Below are 27,864 nucleotides of genomic sequence, written 5' to 3'. Positions count from 1 at the left end.
AAATGTGGGTATTTACCCTGAGTTTCTGATGGGAAAACACCCTGTTTGTGTGTGTGTGTGTGTGTGTGTGTGTGTGTGTGTGTGTGTGTTTTGCAACAGCCTGCTAGAATAAAAAAGAACTGATTTATGTAATAGTAAGCCTTTTCCTCCCTACCATATGTGAATCAAGAAAACTATAAATAATTGTGTATGTTGTGCTTAGGGTCTCAGACTGTACTAGGTGAATTGTAGACCCCATCTTAATTTCTTTTAATAAAATGTTGGTTTCTTTGTCCAGAAAGGATTCCCAGTTTCTTTTTTACTATATGTGTACATATGTTTGTATACATATATATACACACATACATATGCACATGTCTAACAATTGAAGAATGATTGAAGAAATTATTGTATATGAATGCAATGGAATAATGTGCTTTAGGAAATAATTAATATGAAGAAATCAGAGAAGTATGAGAAGACTTGTATGAAGTTAGCCAAATTAAAAAACCATAAAAACAATATACCAAATGATTGTAACAAATAAAGCCAACATAAAGAAGAAAGGAGAAGGTACCAAAGGAATGGGGAAAAAAATTGATAATAAGAATGGTTAAATGTATATATCAATCTAAAGTCTGCAAAGCACTTTGCATATGCTAACTCATTTAATCTTCAAAACAACCCTGGGAGGTAGGTGCTATTATTATTATTATCCCCATTCCCCATTCCAGATGAAGAAACCTAGGTAATAAAGAGGATAAAGTGTTTTTGCTCAAGGTCCCACTGCTAGTAAGTGTCTGGGCCTGGGTTCATCCTCAGGTCTTCTACATTCTATGGGCACACTGGACCACTTAGGTCTCAAGGTGACCAAGAGAACATCAATAAATACTGATCCTGTGACTACTATTGAAAGTCTTCAGAAGAATTATTTCTCAAGAATAGAAGACATTCTAGAAGAGTATATTAGTAGGAAACAAGTATGCTTTTGCACATTATATTTAATAATGACCATATCTTAAGCATTTCAGAATTTGTTGAAATATATTTGCTATATGAATCACATCTGACTTCAGTTTTCTCATCTAAGAGATGGAGGGGCAGCTGAGTGATACCAGGGACAAAGCACTGGCCTTAGAATCAGGAAGATCTGATTTGAACTCAGGTATTCCTTAGTTCAAGTGGTGCTTTAGCCACTACACCACCTAGATGCCCTTAAGCAGTTAGGTTAAGCATAGGCATAAACCTAGAGCTATGTGCTCACTAAAGATTTTCATCACAGTGATGAAGATCTAGCAAGAAAGTTTTCTTCTCTGTAAAAATATTCAAAAATATTTTGAAATCATAAAGAACTATCTTGACTCTATTATTTCCTACCTGTGTAACAATAGGGAAATCAGTGAATCTCTTTGGATTTCAATTTTCTTATGTAAAAAAATGAGGGAGTTAGAGTGGGTGGTCTCTACTCAATTAACAATCATTGTTGTACATGACTAATATGGAAATGTGTTTTATATCACTGCACATATATGATATATCAAATTGTTCATTCTCTTAGAGAGAGGAGGGAGGGAGAAAATATGCAATTCAAAATTTTATTTAAAATGAATGTCAAAAATTTTTCTGACAAGTAATCAGAAAAATAATAAAAGAAAAGTGTTGTATGTTATGTTATATATTGTAAATATAATATATACAATATTAGATAATATTTATGTTTATAGACACATATCACAAACATATAGACATAAAAATATAAATACTTGATGTTTTAGAGGAAAATGTGTTAGCAGCTAGAAGACATTAGAAATAAAAAATGGCCTTTGAGTTGAGGCAGGAAGGAACTTAGAGATTCAGAGAATTGGAGGGTGTGAGGAGAAAGTATATTCCAGAGATAACAGGTGGAGGACCTTGTTTGAAGAGCAGTACAATTTGGCTAGAGTATAGTGTACATGGAAGGGAGTAAAATGTTAATAAAGGCAAGATTGCTAAGGAATTTATTAAGAAAGTGCTGTGAAATCAAATTTATAAGTAGAAAGTTGGTTTTAGTCTTAGCAAAATCTAGGGTCAAAATCAGCCACTGATAAGTATTGGCTACTTGATTCTGAGAAAGTCACCTATCTCTCAGTGCTTCTTAGTACCAGAGTAAATGAAGAGTATTAATTGCAGTAATTTTGCTGACCTGATTTGCCAGAGGGACTTTTCTCACTAGGAGCTTCCCCTGCAGGGATGAAATCTTAAGTCTGGAAGAAACAAACAAACAAACAAAAATGTGTTGAAACAAACACAAGGTACCAGAGAGACAGAGAAAGTGAATCCTTCTGGTTATATAGATAATTGAGGCTTAGGGTTTGTTGGTGATGTTAAAATTGTCTCTTGTTGATAATAAAAATATATTAAAAAAAAACCCAATCATTTCCTTTTGCCCTTACACACACACACACACACACACACACACACACACACACACACACACACACACCGTTTCTTTTAGAGCTGGAAGAATCGTAGAAGTCATCTAAGCTAATTCAATGTCCTCATAAAAGGAGGAAAGTGTTATGACTACTCCTCTGAATGGGAGAAAAACTAAAGTAGAAAGAATGGGTCATGTAAAAGTATAATGGAAATTCTTTATCTGTGTAATCGTCATTCATTGAAAAATCATTGTCAACTTTTAGTATTATTACTAAGAATGCCAAGTCTATTACTAATCTCAAAAACTCGGTTTTGTTGATTTTTTTTCCTTTTTCTTTTTTTAAACAAGGAGATGATGACTGGGGAGAAGAGGTAGAGATATTCTGAAACGAAGGTGATGTAAAAACAAACGGTCTCAGTAAAAATAAGATTTCTAAACCTAACTTGTTGGTTCCAAGCCTACTCCCCCAAATCCATCTCTCTGATTACAAAAGTAACAGAAATTGCCTCCAGCTCCAAGACTTTGCTCTCCTGAAACATTTTAGTCCCGTAAATCCGCAGCTGTGACTTCTTGCCAACTCCCGATTCCCCCGTTGTTTTTATAGCTAATGAATAATCCCTTATAAATAGGCATCCCTCACTGAACATGTTGACCAGCCATTAACGGTAAAGGCGATGTAATTCAGGAGGCGGAGGGCAAAGAGGGGGTGGGGATGGAGCTGTCCGCTTTTGCTAATGACAGATCTGTCTTCGAATGAAGGCCAGCCCTTTCTCATGTGACGTCTTGCAGGCGCTCCAGCCCGGGCGGGGTGATTCATGGGCCTCTTGCTCAATCAGCGGGAGGGCTCTGCGATTGGCTGACGGGAGGAGCTGCGGCCAAAGCGATTGGAGGCGAGGAATTCCTTTTTCTCCTCCTCCCAGTGCTCCAGTCCTCGCTCCAGACGGTGCTCGGTCCTCCTGACAGTTAAGAGCACACAACGGCGCGGCTGCTGGCCATCTGCGAGCTCCCAGAACCCCCAGTCTCCCTCCTGCGGACTCTGCGTTGTTTGGATCCGAAGGAAGGTGAGTCTTTTTCTCCTTTCCAGAAAAAAAGGACCATCCATCCCTGGCTTAGAACCTTTGGAAGCCTAGGTTACCTGTGCCTCTGCAACTGAGTATCCTAAGGAAGGGTTTGTTTGCGAGAGGATAAAAACTAGGCGTTCTAGCCAGCGTAGGATGGAACCCAGGCGAGGGTGCAGCCAAATTGAGGGCTCCTTTCAGCGTGAGAGATGGCGGTTGTCTCTTTTTCTCTCCGAGGAGACACCAGTGTTACAGAATAGTTGTTTTGCTGTCCTGCGTGGGTAGAATGTGTGAAGGAAACAAGCCCATAGACCTCTCCAACTTGGCCCTGATTTTTTTTTTTTTTTGAGTGCACCTGGGATTATGATTAAATGAGAAGAGGCTGATGATACTTGTATTACGCCATGCAGGCAATTACTGGGAAGTAATTTTGCGTGGGCACCTGCTGAAGGAAATATTTTGTTTTACCTAACAATGGGGGAACTTTGGGCAGTTGGAAAGGTTTGTGCGAATTGCCGGGGGAAGGATGATGTCCTTATTGCCAACTCAATGAGTACCATCAAAGGTCTTGAGAACAGGTGTGTTTGCTTTAAAGTGTGAAGGAGAAGTGTTTGGGATTGTGCCATTGCTGGTAAAAGAGTGCCTACCTTGTGATTGTATGAGCAAGTGAAGGGATGCTGTGTGGGGTATGTGGATATTCCATCTACATAAAGGTGTGGGTTGTTCTGATAGAGACGGGTCCTAAATTGATAGTAGGTAGCAAGGAAGGGTCATGGAAACACCCCCGTTTCAGATCCAGCACTGTCCATCTAGCTGATTGTGTATCTTTCACTCCCAGGGCCTTGTCTCCTTTTTAAAAGATTTTAGATCAGATGACCCGAAATCTTTTCTGGCTCTTATCCTGCTAGCTTAGCAGTTTTATTGGATGACAGAAAGGGACAAGATGTGTCATGGGGCCTACTCCCTTTTCTCTAGTCAGTGAAACCTACTTACAGGTCTGATACTCTGTAGCAAACATATATTCTCCAACAGTGTTCTTTTGAGGCTCAAATGAGATCATAAAAGCACTTGGTAAATGCTAAGATACTAAACCTAACACGACAGCAGATTGTAGCATCTCTGTTGGTATGTTTTGCTGCAAACTATCAGAGTGTGGGAACTGGGCCCTAGAGATTATGTGATCTAAATCTCACATTTTGCAGATAACAGTTATGCAATTGAGAATTAAAAGAAGGGGCAAAATGTAAGCTTGGATGGGCAATGACATGTTTTGGAGAAGGGAGGAGTAAGGCTCTGTGGTAATGTATTCTGGGGAGGACTGAAGAGAAGTAAAAGCCGGCGAGAATAATAAAATGCGTAGCAGCAGCAGCAACTACGAAATGTTTTGTTGGGCCCCGCCAGACCTCTAATTCTTAGCGTCAGAGAGCCCATTCCCAAACCCAACCAAGGGATGTCCACGCCTTCCTTACTCCTGCATCTGCTCCCGACCCACCCTTCCTAAGAATTTATGGGAAAAGAGGGTCCGCAGATCTTAGTGGGAGGAGCAGAGAAACCCTCCCAAGGTTTCGGGTGCTTTGAGATCTCGCTGCAGAAGGAAAGGTTGTGGACAAGCCAGGTGAGGAATCGGGTGGGGGCGGTGGCAGGAAGGACCACGCCCGTTAATTGCTGGCAGCTCCTAGAATGAAACACTGAGGTGCCTTGGGGTGCGGGGAGGGGTTTCGGGAAGTAGAGAAGGCATGAAGGAGGAGCTGGAAAGTAGGAGGAGTCGGGGTCTGGGAATGGAAGGATTAATTTAAAAGAAAGATGGGGATGGGTGGCGAGGCAAGAGCCTTGTAAATGGGAAAGGAAAGAACGTTAGTTTAAGGAAGCTCCCTAGGTAAGGAAGGCTTTGGTGTGATGAAGAGACGTGAATTCGAATTCAGCCTCATACACTTAGGAGCTGTGTAATCTAAGCAAGTCACCACCTCTCAAAAAAAAAAAAAAAAAAAAAAAAGACTCCAGAAGGGATGGACCCGAAATTTCTAAGGTCCCTTTCCAGCATGACTGATTTTAAATTGATACCTTAAAATTTTTTTTTCCAGTATAATTGAATTTTTAAATTGCATATATTAGCTGCATTTAAAAGCTTTATTCTGAGAAGAGTTCTATGTATTTTGCCAGATTGCCAACGTGGGGTCCTGATCCGGGATTATACAGGTAATACATAAGAGACAGGTTTGGAATCAGGGTCTACTGATGCCAAATGTAGCTCTTCTTATTCCATCCCTGGTCTTGGTTTTCAGATAGCAGTTTGGGGATAGGGGATGGGCGTGAGGCTGGAGTTAGACCCATTTATGTATTGAGACTGAGATCTGGATGAAGGAAAGGCCTCTGGCGTCGTGGAGATCTTGAGTTAATAGGATTAGCATTGAATCCCTTTCCACTCCCAGAGATTCTGCCTTAGTTAAGTCTCTTCTCAATTATTAGGATTGTTGAAGCAGGGTTTTGATTAGACTTCTTTACTCCAGAACTTCACCTGTCCAATCCCTTCACCACATAACTGTCAGGCTGCCCTTATCCCTCTGACTCCAAAGCTACTGGGCTTTTTTTTTTTTTTTTTTGATTCTAGAATCAAATACAAATCCTGATATTTATTATCTAATGCCCTTCACCTAATGGCAGCACAGTCTTTAACTATCCTTTACCCAGTCTGCTTCACATTGGCCTACCCTTTTCTGTGCTTTCCAGATACAAAGACATTCTTATTTGATCCTAGAGGCATTAGGAAACCACTAGGTATTTTAGAGCAGAGGAATGGCAAGGTGAGACGTACTTTTAGGAAGTCATTTTGACAGCTGTGTAGAGGATGGCTATGGGAGGAAGATACTAGAAGCAGGGGAAATTGGCAGGCATTGCTGGTGAGTTGACACAAAAGCCTGAACTCATCTGGTGCCTGAGTGAATGGAAAGAAGAGGCAGATGGGAGAAATATTATGGGCATGAAATCATCAAGATTTGGTAACTAATTGAATTTGGGTAAGCAGAAGAAAGGAGTCAAAGATCACCCCAAAATTTTGCATTCAAATGAATGGATCAGAAAGTACAGATACTAATATTCCCATTGAAAAATCACTTCACTGTAATAGAAAAAGCAGATTTAAGATTTCTGCAGCCTAAATGGCCTACAACTGCCTTAATGAACTTCTCTGTGTGTGTGTTTATATGTGTATATGTGCATGTATGTATGCATACCTCCACATGGAAGCTAATGAGTTTCTTGAACCTAATTGGTGAAAAAAGAACCAGGCTCATGACCAGCACAGAAAAGGAAATGTGCCAAAGAATTTTAAGTACAGTAATCCCTTCCACATAGGCTGGAGGTAGGGAGAAGGGTGGAGTTAGGGGAATGGCCCCCTACCTCTCCCATCTGGAAATCCACATAAAATATCTTGGTCTCCCCTTCATATCCAAGAAGTCTGACTTATTCTTTATGAGGTTTACAGTTACTTATTGTAAAATTTGGGTTAAATATTTGATCATAGAATCTGTGTCATATTCTGGCCTTTTAGTCATCTGCAACTTTTGCAAAGTTCCCCCCCAAATTCTCATTTAATTTTTTATACTAACTCTCAGTATTATCAAAACTATGATGTGGAAGGGATAACGGTAACTCTAATCCTAACATGTAGTAAGCTTTCAAACAAATTCAGTTTAATAAACATTAAGAGTCTTCTTCCTAGCATGGCAGACTTTGGGGGTCACTGGGGAAGAAATAATATGTAAATAAAGACACACACTTTGCTGTCTTGTCCAATACATTTACAAAAAAGATCATAATACAATTTAGAGACACAGACTTGGGTAGACACTTCTGTCATACTCCAATACATGAAGCTTCCTATCGATTCTCACTGTCTACTCAATGTAGCTTTTTCTGCCCAATAAATCTGGGCTGCTTAACCTAGGATCCCTGAATTTGGTTTTGTAGTTGTTATTGTTGTTTTTAAAAATATGTCTAAAAACTGTATCAAACATAGGACACTTACCACATGTGGATTCTCAGTATATATATATATATAAAATTGGTTTTCATGTGTGTGTGCACATGTACACATTTACAGACATTATTCTGAGAAGGGGGTCCCTAGATTTGACCAGACTACCAAAAAGAAAAAAAAAAATTAGAAACTCTTTCTATAAATAAATCTTTGTTTCAGTCACCGAAAGGGTAAAAGCAAGAGAGCAAATAAGCCAAGATAAGGATAGTAAAATAGGAGAACACAGTGGACTCCTAAGCTCACAGCTTGACTTTGTAGGCAGATTCCCTAGAGACTTCCCAGAGTCCTTGATTCAATGTCTCAGTTGGTGACCAGGCCTGGGAGACACTCCCTGTGCAGTGTCAGCTCCCTCTGCTCCCAACCCTTCCTTAAATAACAAGCTAGCAACATGTGAGAAGAGTTAAGTTGCTGCATAATAAGAGAATCTTGCATATTTTTCTTTCTGAACAATGCAAGAAGAAAATTCAATTTTTTTTTGCTAATTGGCATTTTTTTCTTTTTAAATTTTTTATATATGTATATGTGCATGTGTATATATGTATGTATAGAGACAGAAACATGCCTATATAGCCATATACAAATATTTATAGTGTGTAATATATATATATATGAATATAGATTATAGGTATACATACTTATGTATATAAATTTGTATACACATTTATATATGTGTGTGTGTGTGTGTATATATATATATATATATATATATATATATATATATATATATATATATAGGTCTGTCTTTTTTCAGTCCTGTCCAATTTTTGTGACCCCATTGGGGTTTTCTTAGCAATGATACTGGAGTAGTTTGCCATTTCCTTCTCCAGTTTGTTTTACAGATGAGGAAGTGAGGGAAATAGTGTTAAAAAACCTATTCAAGGTCACACAGTAAGTAGCTGAGACCAGATTTAAACTTGTAAAGAGGAATCTTTCTGAATCTAGTCTCAGCAAAAATGAAAGAGATAGAGATCTACTGTACTACCTGATTCCCCATGTAGAAATTTTATCCACCATAAATATTTGGGAATGTACTATATATACACCTAGATGCCTATATATATAATACATATTGTATTAGAATGTCAATATATAGAAATTTATCCATATATAGCTGTTATTCAGTTGTTTATGTCCAACTCTTTGAGCTGCCTGTGTCTATATATAGTACATACCATAAATATTTGTCTTTATAGGGGTACAGAGACAGAGAGTGAGTGAGAGACAAGAATGAGAGAGAGAGAGAGAGGGCGGGAGGGAGAAAAAGAGGGAAGGATAGGAAAGGAAGAGGAAGAAGAAGGTAGAGGAAAAGAAAAAGGTTGGTAAAGGGAGAGAGGGAGAAGAAAAGGAAAGGAAGGAAGAAAAAGAAAGAGGGGGAGGAAGAGAGAAAAGAGGAGAAAGGAGAAAGAGAGAAATGACATTCCGTCCTCTTTCAGAATGTCTCAAGTCCCATTGAACTGGGATAGAGCAAAAAGTCTTACAACTTTCCTGCTATATTTGTTCCAAAGTTTTTTTTTGTTTTGTTGTTGTTTCTTAGTTGGGGCATAGATTTGGGAGGAGGAGGTGTCTAAGAATAGTGATGCCCAAAAGCAGAAGAGAAAGAAGACAAAGTATAACATTAAAAAAAAAAATGCCTCAAATAGGAGATGGTTCAGAAGAATTCACAAATAAGCAGTAAAAAAGATTTGTAGCTTTCTGTACAATCTTCTTTTTCATTTTTCTGTGTATATGAAAATGCTTGAGTTTGTCAAGTTCTGAATATTGAAAAAGTTTGTTTTAAAAATTAGTTTTTTTTAATTGGCTGTTACAAGAAAGTCTGGAGTGGGGGTAGCCACAGTAAAACTCCCTTAGGACCCATTTTCAGCCTTGACTCTGCCATTTACCACCTGGATGATCTTGCCTTATTGATTTGGGTCTCAGTCTCTTCATCTGTAAAAAGGGGCTTGAACTAGAAGTGCTCTAGAATCCTTTCTAATTTTCAGTCAATTATTCTCTGATCCTTAGAGACCCTCCTACCCCTTTCCTTTTATATATAGTTTTTATCTGTGATTAATGAGGGAGCTAGCTGAAAGGGCCAGAAGCTCTCAAGCCTATAATCTAACCCCTTCATTGTACAAATGAGGAAACAGACCCAGAGTGGTTAAATGATTGGTTCTACATGGAGTTGGTAGAGGCTAGATTTTAACCTATTTCTCTGACTTCAAAGCCAGCGCTCTTTCTCTTGAACCACAGTATCTCCATTGTACCATGTTTTCTGTAATTTGGTTTTAAACAGATGGGATTTAAAAATGAATTCTCCTCCAAAAAAACTTCCCTTAATTATGTATTTTTCAATTGGCATTGAGTAAAGGCAAATGAGTAAAGGTTTATGCCCTAATAATTATGAAAGTTTATAGGCCATCTTAAGAGAAAATGAAGAGGTTTTGTGAAATCTGTTCCAATAATAGCTGATGAGGTAGCACATTAAAATTTGAAAAGCACTTTACATAACTGCTTCCTTTTAGCCTCATAATGTTCCTATAAAATACTAGGGGAATTATCTTGATTTCATAGATGATTTCACAGTTCAATAATTTTCTCAGGGTCACTCAGTTAGCAAGTGTGGAAGGCTGGATTTGAATGCAAGTCTTTTTGGTTCTAGCTTTAGCGTGCTCTTTTATCTTCTACCATGTTTTCATTTAAACTTCAGACTGGATTTGCCAACATCAGTTCAACGTCCACCTTCCTTGTTGCATGGCAACAGTAGCAGCATTAAATATTCAAAACACTTCTCCATGCAAAGTTATTGGGTGACCACATTGTAGTGCTATTAAATGTCTAGTAGACTCTGCTCTGTGTGAAGTCACATGTGTGCCCCTGTCATCTCCTGCAAAATTAAAGATCCCATGCAGCCAACCACAATCATTGAATGCTAAAGGAGATGCTGAAGTATTGTAGTAACTATTTAAGTTACCTGGAAAACAAGGTGGTGGCTTGAGTTTAGTTGCCAAGTTACTGAGCTAGCTGACTTTGGCCCTATCTGCTAAGTTATGGGATTCTGCTGAGAGGGAGGACCCAGGCCACCTTGACCTTTGGTGGATAATAAGTTTTCTGCCATATAGCAGAAATGTCCTTGTTGAGCAACGAGCAATGATTTGTCATCTTGGGAATGGGTGTAAGCCAGAGGGTCACAGCCAGTATCTAAGTAAGGAGGGATGACTGAATGAGGGGCTACTTCATTCATCTCCCCTCTGATATTAAAGAGCTCATATGCTTTGAGCTCTTAAAGATAGCCACAACACCTACCTTTCCAGTATGTTTATTCCCTAGTCCCCTTTTCTGCTTATTTTACAATCAGTTACTGTTGGCCATGTAATTCTCCCAACAGGACTCTCCTGCTCCCATCTCTTCATCTCTGTCTAGCTTGCTCTGTCCTCTCCACTATACCTCTCAGTTTCTCTGGATTCCTTTAAGACTGCTCAGATCCCACCTTTTGCGTGACCCTTAACTGAGCTCCCTACCTGCTGTTGCTATGTTAGCTGTATTATGCCATTTTGGTCTAGTCTAACTCTTTCTGACCCCATTTGGGGTTTTCTTGGCAAAAATACTGGAGTGGATGGTCATTTCTTTTTCCAGTTCTTTTTACAGATGAAGAAACTAAGGCTAGCAGTGGCTTGCCCAGGGTCACACAGCTATTAAGTGTTTGAGATTAGATTTGAAGTCAGGAAGAGGAATCTTTGTAACTCTGAGCCCTCTAAGGATATTACACAGGCTACCCCAATTGTAGAATGCCAAAAAAAAAAAAAACCTATTTAAATGCCTTTTCCCCATTTATTTATAAAATACTTATTATAATGCCTGGCAAATATTAGGTATTTAATAAATGCACTCTATGCACTATGCTATCTAGCTACCCCAGGGATGATGGTACAGGCTTTAAAGTTTGCAAAATGCTTCCTAAGTCTAGATTCATTAAAATATAAGTTTCTTGAGTGCATGAGTTATTTTTTTTTCCTTTCTTTGTATCCCCCAATCCATAATAAGCATTTAATAAATGCTTGTTGATTGTTGACTGACATAGATTTTTTACTTTATCAACATAGGGTAGGTACCTTTTCTAGTGGTGTATCCATACCTTTCCCATCCTCTCAAGTTCTTATCCATGATATCCTCCCTTACGTCTTATGAAAGTCCATGCCAAGCATGCTTAGGCTGGGGCCTTTGGTTCTCTTTACATACTGAAAACACCAAAAGAAGACATAGGTCTGGTGTGTATTTCTTGTTCTTTCACTTCATATAGTCTGCCTTCAACAGACTGTCAGCTCCTTGCCAGTAGGAACTGCTTTTCACTTTGACTATTTATCCTCATGACTTAGGACAGTAATTTTCCCTAAAGAAAAGGCTTAATTAAATATTTACTTGTTGGACCAAAGCTGAAAATCTATGAATGATGGAATTAGCTGGGGCTTCATTAGACAACAAATGCCTTCTTCTCTTCCTGGACCCATTTTGATCTTATCTTTGTATGTGGTGTTAAGTGTGGGTCCTTGCCTAATTTCTGCCATACTAATTTCCAATTATCCCAGCAGTTTTTTATCAAATAATGAAATCTTATCCCAAAATTTAGAATCTTTGGGTTTGTCAAACACTAGATTGCTATAGTTGACTATTCTGTCTTGTGAACCTAACCTTTTCCACTGATCAACTAATCTATTTCTTAGCCAATACCAAATAGTTTTGGTGACTGCTGCTTTATAATATAATTTTAGATCAGGTACAACTAGGCCACCTTCATTTGATTTTTTTTCATTAATTCCCTTGAGATTCTCGACTTTTTATTGTTCCATATGAATTTTGTTGTTATTTTTTCTAGATCATTAAAATATTTTCTTGGAAGTCTGATTGGTATAGCACTAAATAAATAGATTAGTTTAGGGAGTATTGTCATCTTTATTATGTTCGCTCGGCCGATCCAAGAGCACTTAATATTTTTCCAATTATTTAAGTCTGACTTTATTTGTGTGGAGACTTTTTTATAATTTTGCTCATATAATTCCTGACTTTCCTTTGGTAGATAGATTCCCAAATATTTTATGGTATCAACAGTTATTCTGAATGGAATTTCTCTTTGTATCTCTTGCTATTGGGTTTTGTTGGTGATTATAGCTAGCATTTCTGATAAAGGTTTCATTTCTATATAAAGAACAGTGTAAAATTTATAAGAATACAAGTCATTCCCCAATTGATAAATGGTCAAAGAATATGAACATTTTTTAGATGATGAAATTAAAGCCATCTATTTTTGTATGAAAAAACATTCTAAATCTCTATTGATTAGAGAAATGCAAAATGAAACAACTCTGAGATACTACCTCATACCTCTCAAATTAGCTAGGATGACAGGAAAAGATAATGATAAATGTTGGAGGGAAAATGGGAAAACTGAGACAATAATGCATTGTTGATGGAATTGTGAACTGATCCAACCATTCTGGAGAACAATTTGAACTATGCCCAAAGGGATATAAAAATCTGCATATTTGATCGAGCAGTGCTATTAGTGGGTCTATATCCCAAGGAAATGATAAAGGATGGAAAAGGACTCACATGTACAAGAATATTTGTAGAAGCTCTCTTTTTGGTAAGAATTGGAAAATGAGTAGCTGTCCATCAGTTGGAGGATGGTTGAATAAGTATATGAATGTAGTAGAAATATTATTCTTCTCTAAAAAATGATGAGCAACCTGATTTTAGAAAGACCTGGAAAGATTTACATGAACTGATGCTGAGCAAAACAAGCAGAACTAGGAATACATTGTACACAATAACAGCAAGAATGTACAATGATCAACTATGAAAGGCTTGATTCTTCTCATCAGTTCAGTGATCCAAAACAATACCAAAAGACTTTAGACAGAAAATATCATATGCAGCCAGAAAAAGGACTATGGAGATGGAATGTAAATCAACACATGTTATGTTCACTTCTTTTTTCTGTTTTTTTTTCCCTCTCCCATGGTTTTTCCTATTTGTTCTGATTTTTCTCTCCCAACATGATTCATATAGTAATGTATATTAAAATAAATTGATTAATTTAAAAAAGAGAGTTCCAGTTCTCTTGTTCTGAACTTGGAGCAATAGGAAGGCAAAACTGATTCAGACTCAGGAAAGCCTTTCTGACAACTAGAGCTATTATTGAGTTAAATGAGCTGCTTCAGGCAGTAATGAGTTTCTCCATCTGTGGAAATCTGCAGCTTGGATGACCACTTTTCAATGGTATGACAGAAAAGATTTTTGCTCAGCTATAGGTTAGACTAAATAGGAATTATTAACCTTTTTTCCTCATCTCAACTCCTTGTACACTCTGGTGATGCCCACTGACCATTTTTGAGAATGTTTTTAAAGGCATCAAATAAAATATACAGGATGACTAAAGAAATCACTTATATTGAAATACAGTTTCCAAAAGTTTTTTTTTTAATTGTTACAAATACTGTAAATTCAGTTGTGGTTTATTGTCTATATTCATAATTGAAAAAATTCTAAATTTCTTCTTTTCTTTTCTTTACCTTTCTTTTCTTCCCTCTCCCTTTCTTCCTTTTCCCTTTCCCTTTTCTTTTTCCTTTTCCTTTCCCTTTTCCTTTCCGTTTCGAAATTGGGGTTCAGTGATTTGCCCAGAGTCACATAGCTAATAAATGTTAAGTGTTTTGAGTTCAGATTTGAGATCAGGTCTTCCTTATTCCAGTGTTGGTGTTCTATCCATTGTACCATCTGCCTTGTCCCAATATTAAATTCAGTTAATGAAATTAAGGATTAAAATATGTAATTTTCATTCCCATAGAAGTTCATGGATTTCTTGAAATATATCTATGAACTCTTATGGATGAGGAGTCTGTGGATCTTGGATTAAGAATTCAGAGGACCATCCAACTCCAATATTCTGTGTTCTTCCTCTCCTCAGGGTCCTTTGTATCTCTTTATGACATGCTTTTCCCTTCATGCCTAACCCCAAGCTGTCAGAACCTCCTCCTACTACCCCAGAATTGGAGACAAGTTGTACCATAGGCCTCTACATCTCCAGTAAGTTGTTACTAACAAAAGCATCCCCTCCTTCCTTTCTCTATCCTCTCACCTCACTAAAATTCCCATTACCCCAGTTAATAGGTCATAGCCTAATATGAGAAGGCTCACAGATCATAGGCCTCATAGAACTAGAATCAAAAGGATCCATTTTAGTTATGTTTGCTCTGCTTACTTTACTCTGTATTTGTATTCACCACACACATAATTTCTTACCACACAATAATATTCCATTATTCATATACCACAATTTGTTTGGCCAAACCGCCAATTAATAGACATTCCTTTTGTTTCCAAGTAAAAGAGGGATCTTTTTTAAGGGAATATCTAACAGGTAGAATTTTGATTATTGTGACTAAATGAATATTCAGTCACCATGAGATACAACTTGGAAAGGAGAGGCAGAAAGATGGGGAAAGAAGGTTGAAAGCAGAAGGGAAGAATGGAGAGTATAAATTTTGAGTAAATAGTGGAGGAGAAGGTTGTTTTGGTTTGGGTTTTTCAGCTGTTGTTTTAATATTTCTGTAGAAAGATCCACTGGGATTTTCTAATGGTCCTAGAAGACTATTAGTGAATAAGTCATTAACATACACAGTCAGACAGTCAAAAAAGTTCTTACTATTATGTATTAAGCATAGGAGATACCAAAAAAGATCATCTCTGCTGTCAAAGAGCTTATTTTCTTTTCTTTTTTTTTTTTAATAACTTTTTATTGACAGACCCATGCCAGGGTAATTTTTTTTACAGCATTATCCCTTGCATTCACTTCTATTCCGATTTTTCCCCTCCCTGCCTCCACCCCCTCCCCTAGATGGCAAGCAGTCCTTTACATGTTGAATAGGTTACAGTATATCCTAGATACAATATATGTGTGCAGAACTGAACAGTTTTTTTGTTGCACAGGGAGAATTGGATTCAGAAGGTAGAAATAACCCAGGAAGAAAAACAAAAATGCAAACAGTTTATATTCATTTCCCAGTGTTCTTTCTTTGGGTGTAGCTGCTTCTGTCCATCTTTGATCTGAATTAACTCAAAGAGCTTATTTTCTAATGCAGGAGACTGGACATCTTTAACCAGGAACATGCAAGAGATATAGAAAGTGAGTGGAAAGGCTTTCTCAGGGTGGAAAAGGGGACAGGAAAAGGCCTCCTGCAACACAATATCTTAACTGTGGCCTCCTGCAACACAATATCTTAACTGTAGTTAGATGTTTAGTTAATATTTGTTAAAATAATACGGAGCCATGGATTCTACTTATAATTTGCTCTTCTTATCTTCTCATAACATAGAAGGCTTTTTAAAGACTATAACCTGTTTATCATCTCATCTGCCAGGTCTAACCAAACAGGACAAACATCAAGAGCTTGCCTGGCAATGGACTGGATATCTTGTCTAAGGATCAGTCTAACTAAGCTAAAAAAGGTTGACCAAGTTCACCTCAGGGTGCTGATTTTTTCTTCCCCTCTTCTCATAAGTTGCAACTCTGAAAGGCTTTCCATTAACTTATAGAGGGGTTTTAATCTGCTTCAGAGGGTTTGATCACTGATCCCTAAAGTAGTGAAGAAATGAATAACTATATTAATCTCCATGCCCTTGCCAACTCCCTTTTATTCATAACAGTAAAATTGTAGGTGATTAAAGTGGTTAACCCATCTGCTGGCAAAGATAAAGGACCTGTGTGTACTATTTTTGAGAGAGGGCATATTGGCACCATTACTTAAAAAGTAATTTTGTCATGTTTTATTTAGGATAAGGAATTGTCTATGGTATCACTAGTCTCCCAATCATTCTCTCTCTCCCTTCCTCCCTTTCTCTTTCCCCCCTCCCCTTCTTTCTCTATCTCCCTCTGTCTTCTCCTCTCCCCCTCTTCCCTTCTCCCCTTCTTCCTCTCTGTCTCCCTCTATTTCCTCCTCCCCTTCCCTTCCCCTTCTCCCTCTCTCTTTCCCCTCTCTCTTTCCCCTCTCTCTTTCTACCTCTTTCCCCTCTCTCTTTCTACCTCTTTCCCCCTCTTCCTCTCCCCTTTCTTTTCTCCCCCTCTCCTTTTTTTCTTCTCCCTCTCCCCTTTCTCCTTCCCCACCCTGTCTCTCTCTTTTTATCTCTGTCTCCCTTCCTCCTTCCCTCTCTTTCCCCTCTCTTTTTCTTTCTGTCTCTCTCCCTTCCTCTTTCCCTTCTTCCTTTCTCCCTGTCTCTCTATCTCTTTTCGTGTGTCTCTCTTCCCCTCTCTCCTTTCCCTCCTTCTCTCCTCCTCCATCTTTATCCCCTCCCTCTCTGTCTGTCTTTCATTCCCTCCCTCTTTTTTCCTCCCTTCCCCTTCCCTTTCCCCTCTCTCCTCTCTGTCTCTGTTTGCTCAGTGTTTTTTCAAAGACAGACATGAAGCATCCCTCTCCTCAGAGCTTACTCTGTCTTGAAGACAACATATACATATATAATTATATATAAGATATATAACACATAAAAACTGGTTTTGGTAAAGAGGGCATTTGAAACTCTGGGGATAGGACAGTTAGGAAGGAAAGAAGAAACAAGCATTTACTAAGTGCCAGTTCTAAGAACTTTAGAGAAAACCATGTTTAATCCTCACAACAATCTGTGAGAATAGGTCCTCTTGTTATCCTCATCTTACAGTTGAAGAAATTGAAATAAATTATATGACTTGCTCAGGGACACTTAATAAGTTATGGAGGCTAAATTTAAACAAGACTCTAGGAGAGGTATAGTGAAGAAACTAGTAATTGTGCCAGTTGAGGTTTAGTAGAAACAATTGGGCATGGTTGACCTGGAGAAGAGAAGACTTGGAGAGAATATGATAACCATCCTGTAATATGTAAAGGGCTGTTGTATGGAAGAAGGATTTTAAGGATTCTCCTCAACCCTAGAGGGAGGAACTAAAAACCAAGGCTTGAAGCAGGAGTGCCCTTTCCTTAATAATCTGAAAAGTTGACAAGTATATGAGCTACCTCAGGAGGTAGTGGGCACTACCCCAAGAGTTCTCCAAGAATTCTAAACAAAGGCTAGATAGGATGAGGTGCTGGTTAGTCAACACTTATGTTGTGAGGGTAAAATGGTTCTATAAAAGTGGTCACTGAGCCATATCCCCAATTAGGAGGTCACCTAGATCTGGGCTCCCAGCCACCGGCAAGATTCTTAATTCATTAGTAGACTTGACCAAGGTAAGTGGGTATCCAAAGAGAATATTGGGCATTTCTATGTGGAGAGCTCTCTTTATGATCAGTTTCTGGTCCTTCAACCAGTGGTGTTCTGGAGCTAGCATTATGGTCTGGGATGACCAGAAGCTGAGGATCTATAAATCCTCATATGGGATATAAATATAAACAAGGCTGTGTTGGAGCCAGCTCCAATATGGCTTGAGAAAGCCAATTGTTAAATTTTCAGTGTAAGCATTTACATCTGGAAAATGAGCTACAAATTAAGGCTTAAATTATTATTTTGTTGATTGTTTAGACCTAAGAAAATAATGGACAAAACATTAATAACACAGATTAAGCTCAAGTGTATCTTGAATACATTGTTCCCCCTGGAGATTTACCAGCATACCCTGCCTATGGCTAGCCTATGACTATAGCACTCCCTCTTCACTTATGCCTTTTAGAATCTCTCATATCCTTTAAGGTTCATTCAAAAGCCATTTGTGATTTTTCACTTAACAGTTTTCTCTCAATTACTTTTTCTTTATTTTTGTATATACACTCTTATTTCCTCAGTGGAATTCATCAATCATTTTTCTTATCTACCATGGTAATTATTGGGGAAATTATTTTAATAATCTAATACCAAGCAGTTATTAAATTGGGATCCAGGCTTTTCTTCTCAATTTCTTCTTTGTGGCCCAGCTCTTGTCTCTGAAGAACATGGCTAATTGAGGAGATTATCCCTATCCTCAAGGAACATAACCTTTAATCTTGAACAGGATCACACTCTCACACTCAACTAGGAGATCCATTTGTCTAGATTGTAAACAGAATCCAGTCTGAGTGAGTTCTTACCCTGGGGAAAGTAGTCCCTGTCCTTGAACCCCCTTCCCTTAGAGTTTAGGGTGACACAGCAGTTCATGAAACAGAAAACCAACCACAGTGATCTGAATGGAAATGGATTCCCCTGTCCAAAGTGCTGGAGGTGGCCGAGGCTCATAATCAAGCCACATTCTCAGCTGAAGGACTACTTTAGCCCACCTTCTCATTAAATATCCACCAGTCAAGATTGAGTTACCTGTCAGGGGAGTTCCCTGTCAGAAGGTACATACCCAATTTAGGATGTTTCAAAGACTCTCTTGGTGTCTTTGGTTAGAGAAAAACCACTGATCATCAATTTATTGTTAGGTAGCATAATTAATACATTGATTATTAATTACCCAGGAAGTCTGTCTCTCTCAGATCCCAGCATGGAAGGCAAATTACACAAAGAGAAGGAGTTTCATGGAGAGGGAAGAGTTGGCCAGTCTGATGGGAATGTTGAGTGAGTCAGAGGGAAGTAATGGAAAATGAGTCTAGAAGAGTTTAGAGTCAGACTGAAGGATTTTCAATGTCAAACAGAAGAGCAGAGGAAGCTCCTGTGGCTTCTGTAGCAGCTGTGTAGTTTCCTCCTGTTCTTCTGTTTGATATTTAAATAAGTATATGTATACCTATATATAAGTATATATTATGATATATACACATATATAAGTATATATATGATATAGACATATATCAGATATTGTATATATTTGTGTGTATATATGTATACCCATCATACCTGTGTATATATGCACATTGTGTGATTCATGCAGCTTGGTGGTAGAAATAGCATGTATATATTTGCGTATTCACAAACACATAAAACATACATTATATAATATATATATATAACATACTAAGTATGTGCTATATATACACACAAAACATTATATAACATATATCTACACATACTTTTTTTGTGTATGTGTATAAATATGTGTATTAGTTGTTGTCTGGTTGTTTTCAGTCACGACTGACTTTGTGACCCATGTGGGGTTTTCTTGGGCAAAGAGATTGGAGTGGTTTTCCAAAATTTCCTTGTCCAGCTCATTTTACATATGAGGAAATCGAGGCAAACAGTTAAGTGACTTACTCAGGCTCACACAGCTGGTAAAGATTTGAGGCCAGATTTGAATTCAAGAAGATGAGTCTTCTTAACCTCAGCTAGCTGTATACAGTATATGTATACATATATGTATACTGTATATGTATACATATATATAGATATATATACACAGAAAACATACAATATGTACTAAATAATAGGAACCACATGTATATATAGCTACATATTGTGTAATCCATGCTGTTTAGTGCTCTTAATGGCTCTGGATCCACAGTCTGTGTATGCGCTTAATGGAAAATAAGCCATGTAACACCTGGAAGGTGCCCAGAATTGTGCTCCACCTTTGGGGATTATACAATAAGTCCGGGTTTCAAGGAGCTCCCAGTCTTGTTGGGAAACAAGATTTTTCTATACACAACACAATTACATGTAACACATGATTTCCTTGTTAGCACGGAAGTGCTTGGAGAGCAGAGACTATTTCATTTTTCTTCTTGTACCTGCAGGGTCCAGAACTGGGCCTGGCACATATTAGACATGATGAAATTGGAGCACATTTGCTTTCTTGTTTTTAAATATTGTAATAATAAATTCAGAAAAGGGAAATCTCAATCAATCAGCCTTCATTTGTGAAGTACTCCCTGCATACAGGGCTTTGTGCAAGGTGCAGGGACTCGAGCATAAGTGAAGGAGGGGAGGAGATCAGCAGCTGGGGAGCTGGGGGGTGTCAAGAAAAACCTAGTGTGGACAGTCTTGAAGGAAGATGGGGAGTCTAAGAGGCAGACATGAGAAGTAGCTTGTATGAAGATAGGTGAAAGTGGAAAGAATGAAAAAACATTGTCTGATAATATGTATAAAGTACAAAAACAAACCATGTCTGCCTTTGAGAAGCTTATACTTTAATAGAGAAAGCAACACATGGAGGGAAGGGTTGTGCAGGGAACAGGCAAGTGGGGAATTGGGGAAATAGATGCACAATGCCCTTCCTAGGAACCACGTTGGGAATGAGTTGATGATAGATAGTTCCCCAAAACTGGAAGTAAAAGTTCCTGAAATACTGACCCGGGGAAACAATCACCAATCTGGAAAACAGGATCTCAGGGCAGAGGTTCCAGGGATGAAGTACAAATAGACCTGGCAGCAAATGGCTGGCCATCAAGAGGGAAGAGGGAGTGTTGTCCGAAGGTTGGACTGGATTCTTCTTTGATGAGATCATAAAGCTTCAGCTGGCTTAAGCATCTCTGTTTATCACAATCCAAACAAAGTTAAATGTCACTTTTAAAGGATTTCCCTCAAAAGAACATCAAAAAAGTTTTGTGTGTCATGTTGCACTCAAGGTTGCCAGTGTTTACTGGTTTACTTTTAAATTATATAATAGACCTACTTCTTCCCAATAACACATGAAAGTTTAAAAAATTTACATGACATATATGTGTTTTAATTGTGTTTCTTCTCCCCCCACCCTTTTTCTGTGATGATTTTTATGACTTTTTTTTTCCTTCCCAGATCAGCTGCCATGGGAAAAATCCGCTTGGGATACTGGATCTTGGCTCTCTTTATTGTGACCTGGAGTGACTTAGGCCTCTGTAAGAAACCAAAACCAAGACCTGGAGGGGGATGGAGCAGCGGAGGAAGCAACCGCTACCCAGGCCAGCCCGGTAGCCCCGGAGGCAACCGATACCCTGGCTGGGGGCACCCTCAGGGAGGTGGCACTAATTGGGGTCAGCCCCATCCCGGGGGTTCCAATTGGGGTCAGCCCCATGCTGGGGGATCCAGTTGGGGTCAGCCGCATGCCGGATCTAACTGGGGTCAGAGTGGTAGCAGCTACAACCAGAAGTGGAAACCAGATAAACCCAAAACCAACATGAAACACGTGGCGGGGGCCGCCGCCGCCGGGGCAGTTTTGGGAGGAGTCGGTGGCTACATGCTGGGGAGCGCCATGAGCCGGCCCGTCATGCACTTTGGCAATGAGTGGGAAGACCGCTACTATCGGGAAAACCAGTACCGCTACCCCAACCAAGTCATGTACCGGCCCATCGACCAGTACAACAACCAGAACAATTTTGTGCACGACTGCGTCAACATCACCGTGAAGCAGCACACCACCACCACCACCACCAAGGGGGAGAACTTCACGGAGACGGACATCAAGATCATGGAGCGCGTGGTGGAGCAGATGTGCATCACGCAGTACCAGAACGAGTACCGCGCCGCCCAGTACAGCTACAACCTGGCCTTCTTCTCGGCGCCGCCCGTGACCCTCCTCCTCCTCAGCTTCCTCATCTTCCTGATTGTGAGCTAAGAAGCCTTGCAATGTTTACTCTCTCGAGGTTTATTCTCTTAATCTTTGCAGAGAAGGGAATCCTTCAGTCTGCAAGGGCAGCCCAAATAGCAGCAGTTTCTCATTTCCATGTTTGTCTGTCACCCGTAGCTTAAGGCCCTTCTCGCCCGTGCGCGCTGGGGAACGTACAGTCAGTCCCAGAGGCCGGGCCTCCCCCGCTCTCTCCAAACCATTTGGACCACGCGTTTGTCAGATCAGTGCCGCCTTTGTCAGTGTCCTTTCCGCGGGGGGAGATTATTAGGAAACTTCCCATCTAGCGGGTTGAGGCCAAAAGAGAAATGATTTCAAAACATGTTTTCCAAATAGACCCAACCGTGAGTCCCTTTGCTTGCTGAAATATCACCTAAATAAATGTCCCTCCCTGCTTGTAGTTCATAAATTAGTAGGTCAAGGATTAGCGAACTTACACTTGTTAGACAGCCCCATCGCCAGTTAGACGGTCACAGGGAACTCATCCATACATTTCAACACACCCCGAGGCGTTTTCCCCTTCCAACAACAATTTTCACCCTTTGAAACAAGACTGGAGACTGCTTAGGCAAACCACAGAAATCCCCCCAACGTGCGGGTCCAGGCTCTAGCTGCTGAATCAAGCCCAGCTATTGCTACAGAGTACTGTGATATTCTCTTGGATCTTATAATGGGACACACTCGGCAGAGGCTGCACCAAATTAGAACCGCTCGGGAGGCGGGGGCTATTTGTCAGCGGTGGAATGAGCATAATTGTGTAAGCGGTATCCTGTGCGATGGAAACGTGTCCTGGGTAATCCACAGCTTGCAAAGTAGTGTTACTTTGGGTGTGCTTTGTCATCATTTCTGGCCATTTTTGATATGTACATATTGTTCAAGCCCAGTATAAACCATGTCTACCAATGCATTCCACCCAAGAACGGGAAAATGCAAAGCAGATACTTCCAGATAATTAAGGAAGCTCTCTGAAATATCTAAGGGACCGGCAGCTCCTTAGCTGGGGTTATTTGCCCATATGTCCACTGAGATGCCGACATTGGATAGGGTTAAGACAAGGGCCCAGAAGAACCAGTTAACATATAATTTGTCTTTTAGAATTTAAGGAGGCAGTTTGATGACTTTATAAACAAAAATTGCACTTAAAGCTTCTCCCTTCACCCCAAGATAAAGCAGAAACGATATTGGATGAGCACTTAAAGTCAGATTAAGAGAAAAATCCTTAAAATGGAAAAATTGTGGAAGAAATTATCCTTTTAAAAAATTAATCCAGTCCCCCAAAAAACATATCTCAGAAAAGGGTGGGAGAGAGGCAAGATGGCAGGGAGATGATCTGTCTAAATGATTTTTGTTTAAGTTGTGAATAAGTCATTCTCATAGAATAAATTATTAGGTTTTCATTATCATTATTCTGCATTGCCTTGTATCATACAGGTAGTCTTTATAAAAATCAGTAATTATTGGATATGGTAAAGTAGAAATTCTGCTCAGAACAGTTGTCACCCAGAGTAGTAGTATCTATTGTGTTATGTTTCTTTCCAAGATTCCAAATGCCTATTCTATGGAAAAAGCATTCTTAGGCTTTTAGCACCTGAATGGACTCCTGCATGAGTCCACAATGCACAGGGAAAAATGGTCTTTGAAATTTGCATGCACTTAGTAATATAAGGAAATTTTATAGATTTGTAACTTCGCACGTACTTGTTTTGATGTATTAAAATTTATAAATGTTTAATATCTGACTAAAAATAAAACAGGCAGCAGATGAAGTGAGCTTTTTTTTTTTTTTTTTTTGTAAAATCTCTTCTCTTACTGAATATTAGTCATTGGTTTGTTAATGGCTCCTTTTTGGAGCTCTTATGGCTCCTACATAGTTTCTGGAGCCCTTTTAATAGTTTATACTTCAATTCCTCCTTTCATAGAAAACTTTTCAGAGCATTTTTCTTTGCCTTCCTGATAATACGGATACATTTATCCCTTCTACCCCACAACTTTCCTCATTGCAGTTTCAGCATTAGAAATAGAAATTTTGGGAGAGTTTTGCAGAAGCCACAGAGGACACACAACATCAGCAGATGACTTAGAGTGCACGACCAAATACTTAACCCAAATTTACATTAAGGTACTGCAAACACCCCATAAAAGAAAAAAATTTAGAAGTCTCCAGTAAGAAGGGAAAGCCAAATATTTTTACACAGATTTTCCAGATTCCTTTTCATAATATCTTAAGGAATTTTGCTAGTAATTAAAGTCAAAGTCAAATCAGTCTCCCATTATCTATTTTCTTCATTATCTTCAATCTTCTAATTCTTCTCTTTTTCCTCTTTCAAAATATCACTATATCTTCACATCAGCACCCTAGAAGATTGCTTGGGAAAGTTGACTTGAATTCATTCATTTGGTGTCATGTCCCCAGCAGCCATTTATGTTCTGTCCTTTGGGGGCAGAATTCAATCTCCTTGGTTGACAAAATAAAAGGAAAGCAAGAATATAAGCTTCAGTGTCACTTTACAAGTCATTAGTCTGATCTCCAACATGTCAGCGGTCCACAATGGATAGCTTTCCCATTCCTTGAGTAAAGATTTTTACGTTAAGCCCTTTATGGAAGGTGTGGTTGAATGACTCCCCTCTTTGACAATACAGGTATCCCTAAAAAAAAGGTTATGAGGTATCCCTTATTTTATTTCTCACACCTCTTTCTCACATCCAGCACTCTGTCCTAAGAGGTTTGTACTTTCAAAACAATATTTGAGGACTCGTTCTAATTAAAAAACATTCCATCACATCGTCAACTTGGCAACCTGTCCATTTATTTGAAAACACATTATTTGAAATTCAACTTAACTTTTTGGTTCCTACTACTATGCCATACCTAAGGACACTCCACCTTTCCTCTGCAGCTTCCCAAATATGGGATGTGACCCAGCAAACTCTAGTTCATTACCTCAATAAGTTCCATAGTATTCCGTTTGTGCCACTGGACTGTGATAACTCTGGAGGAGAGAGACTGATGACTTTGCACAATTTTGCCTCACTTTGATTCATAGGTAAGTGAAGACATCATTCTTGTGATATCATTAGTCCACCACCAAATTAGCGACATGGAAGAGCCACATTTTTGTTCTCTAAATTAGAGATCCATTGTACATTCACATGTCCAGAAATCTACCTGAGAAAATAATATTAAATTTAATGTATTCTCTTTCCTTGCCATCCATCTTGCCTCTAATATCTGATCTAAACCCCAAATTACAAAATCATATTCATATTACAACTCAGTTTTGGTCTATAATTTGAAATCCATTAAACTCATATCTAACAAAAAAGTACCTTATACAGTTTTAGTGTAGAAAACTAAAAAAAAAAAATAGAAAAAAAAATTAGTAAAAATGATGACATTTGTAAAGCCATCCTCACATCTGAAGGATGAATCAAACCACCTTTGGCTCCTGTGTGAAGAGAAATTATTCACATGAACAAAGTTACAAGAAATTTAAGATGATGGAGATCTCCAGTGGGAAAAGGATTTGATATCCATGTGATAGGGCTCACAGGAAGGGGAAGGTTTAGGCTAGTGTTCCAATCAGCATAGGATGGGGGTATCAGGTGAATTTTGGTACTTAGGCCTAAGAGAGATTGCATACAAGAGATTGATGATCTCTCATCTCCATTACTATAGAGGATGAACCTGACATAAAATGAGACTCAGTGTCTGCTGTGGATTTTATTGGTTCTGTGGGACTTGGAGTTCCTAGTATTATGCCCATTTATCCCCACTACATGGCATTGAAAGACACACTGTGAGTTACACATGTGAATTACTGCACATAGTAGACATGTAATAAATTTTATTGATATCAGCCCTCTCCATATAGACTCTACTTTTTAAAAGATTTTTATATTGTTTGATTTTTTTTCTCCTTTTAAAAAATTGTAATAAATTCCTCTTTAATAGTTTCTTATGCTTCCAAGACCACTTAAGTTGTGGAACGTGCTTAGAAAAAAATCAGTTTGGAGGACATTTATCACCAAAAAATGGGATATGGTAGTAGCAATATCTATTTTACATAGGCTGGCTTGATTCATTATTATAATTATATTAACAATAATTATATAAACCATATATATCATAATATATAAATGATAACTATATATCATATTATTATAAATGTTATATAATATTATATTAATACTCCTATAGTGATGATGATAGCTAACATTTATATAGCACTCATCTACTATGAACCAGGCACCATGCTAAGTGCTTTATAAATATCTCATTTGATCCTCACAACAATTATGGGAGGTAGATGCTACTATCATCCCCATTTTATATTTGGGAAACTGAGGCAAACAGAGGTCTAAGATCACACAACATAAGTGTCAGAATTTGAATTTACTTCAGACCCTGTTATGTCATCCTTTTGCCTCTCTTTGAAAGTAGGAGGAAGCCATTCTCAGCATATATGTGACCAAGAAGAACAGCACTCAAAGTACTGACCTCTTGAGATAGAGAGCCCATTTCATAGAAAGCCGACACTCCTGAGGTTTGGCAGGATTGCCACTGCCCTGTTGAATTCAAAGATAAGGGGGGAGCAGCTAGAATCTAATCTTAGTTTAAGTTGTGCCCTTTTAATCTTATAACTTATTTTTAATTGATGTTTATCATCCCCAAGTATTTCATTGCTTTCTGGTCCTGAGCCTTACAGTTTGTATAGTAACTTAGAAAACTACAAATTAACATAATGTTGTATTTTTTATTTATTTTGTTAAAAAAAAATCTCAACAATAATGCAATCTTAGGCTATGTTATGAGGAGGAATACAGCTTCTAAGAATATGAAAGTAATAATCCACTTTGGTCAGACCACATGTAGAGTTCAGAATTCATTTCCAGGCACACATTTTATGAACAATGCTGATGATCAGGTGAATGCTCAGGAAAGTATAACCAAAATATTGAATTCCAAGATCATGGCATATGAAAATTCATTGAAAGAATTGGGGGCATCTAACAAAAAAGTACCATGTATAGTTTTAGTGCAGAAAATAAAATCAAGTTTAAATTTGCCTCTTTGCTAGTTGTACTTACTCATCATTCAAAATTATCCATCAACTTTTTGGGGGCAACTCTTAAGTCTTCCAAATTAAACTTGATTTAAGAGAAAACTTCCTAGCAATTTAGAGCTATTGAAAAGAAGAAATGGCTACCTCGGGCAATTGTTGAGTATGTCAATCAGTCAATAAATATTGAGCACCTACTGTGTGACAGACACTGAGATGAGAGGAATACAAAAACAACCACAGTCCTAGCACTCAAGGAGGTCACATGTAAACATGTAAACCCCTTAAGAGGAAGGCAATGTGCAAACTATAATTGGAAATAATCAGCAGAGAGAAAGCACTAATAATAATTAATAAAACATTTATTATAACAAATTATGCTAAATAGATTTATTATAAATGTAAAACAATATAGACAATATATTAATAAAATAATAAATATAATAAAACAACTAAATATTTATATGGTACTTTGTGCCAGATACTTTATAATTATCTCATTTGATTCTCATAATAACCCTAGATGCTATTATTAACTCTATTTTACAGGAAACTGAGGCAAACATTAAATGTCTTGCCCAAGGTCACTCATCTAGTGTCTGGGGCTGAATTTAAACTCATATCTTTCTGAATGTGTTTTCAATGTTTCTATCCACTTGGCTTTCAGGGGAAATTGAAAAAGATTTCTTGGAAAATCTGTGGCTTTCAGGAAGCCAAGAGGCAGAAATGATGGGATTGAACATTCCACTCTCTGATTCATTGGACGACAGTCCCTGAAAATACTGAAGCTTTGAAGATAGAATGTCTTGTTTGAGGAGTGGCAAAGAAGCCAGGAAAACAGGTCTTTCCTGGCAATTTCTCCTCTAAAACCT

At 38.4% G+C, this 27,864-nt stretch overlaps 1 protein-coding gene across 3 annotated transcripts; it reads left to right on the top strand.

Moving 5' to 3' along the window:
- The first annotated feature begins 3,310 nt into the window (after positions 1–3,310).
- PRNP (prion protein) lies at positions 3,311–23,698 on the top strand. 3 transcript variants are annotated; one of them, XM_051975462.1, is made up of 2 exons: positions 3,311–3,456; positions 21,133–23,698. In XM_051975462.1, exon 2 carries the CDS (start codon positions 21,138–21,140, stop codon positions 21,921–21,923), a length of 786 nt encoding a protein of 261 aa, XP_051831422.1. In that variant the 5' UTR covers positions 3,311–3,456; positions 21,133–21,137; the 3' UTR covers positions 21,924–23,698. The 3 variants fall into 3 exon arrangements, with proteins under 3 accessions (XP_051831422.1, XP_051831421.1, XP_051831420.1); XM_051975461.1 differs by having other exon boundaries at positions 3,312–3,456; positions 21,128–23,698; XM_051975460.1 differs by lacking the exon at positions 3,311–3,456 and adding an exon at positions 5,500–5,649 and having other exon boundaries at positions 21,128–23,698.
- The last annotated feature ends 4,166 nt before the right edge of the window (positions 23,699–27,864 follow it).

The sequence above is a fragment of the Antechinus flavipes genome, chromosome 2, assembly GCF_016432865.1.
Source record: "Antechinus flavipes isolate AdamAnt ecotype Samford, QLD, Australia chromosome 2, AdamAnt_v2, whole genome shotgun sequence".
Lineage (NCBI taxonomy): Eukaryota > Metazoa > Chordata > Mammalia > Dasyuromorphia > Dasyuridae > Antechinus > Antechinus flavipes.
This window is presented reverse-complemented; position numbering and strand designations above follow the sequence as displayed.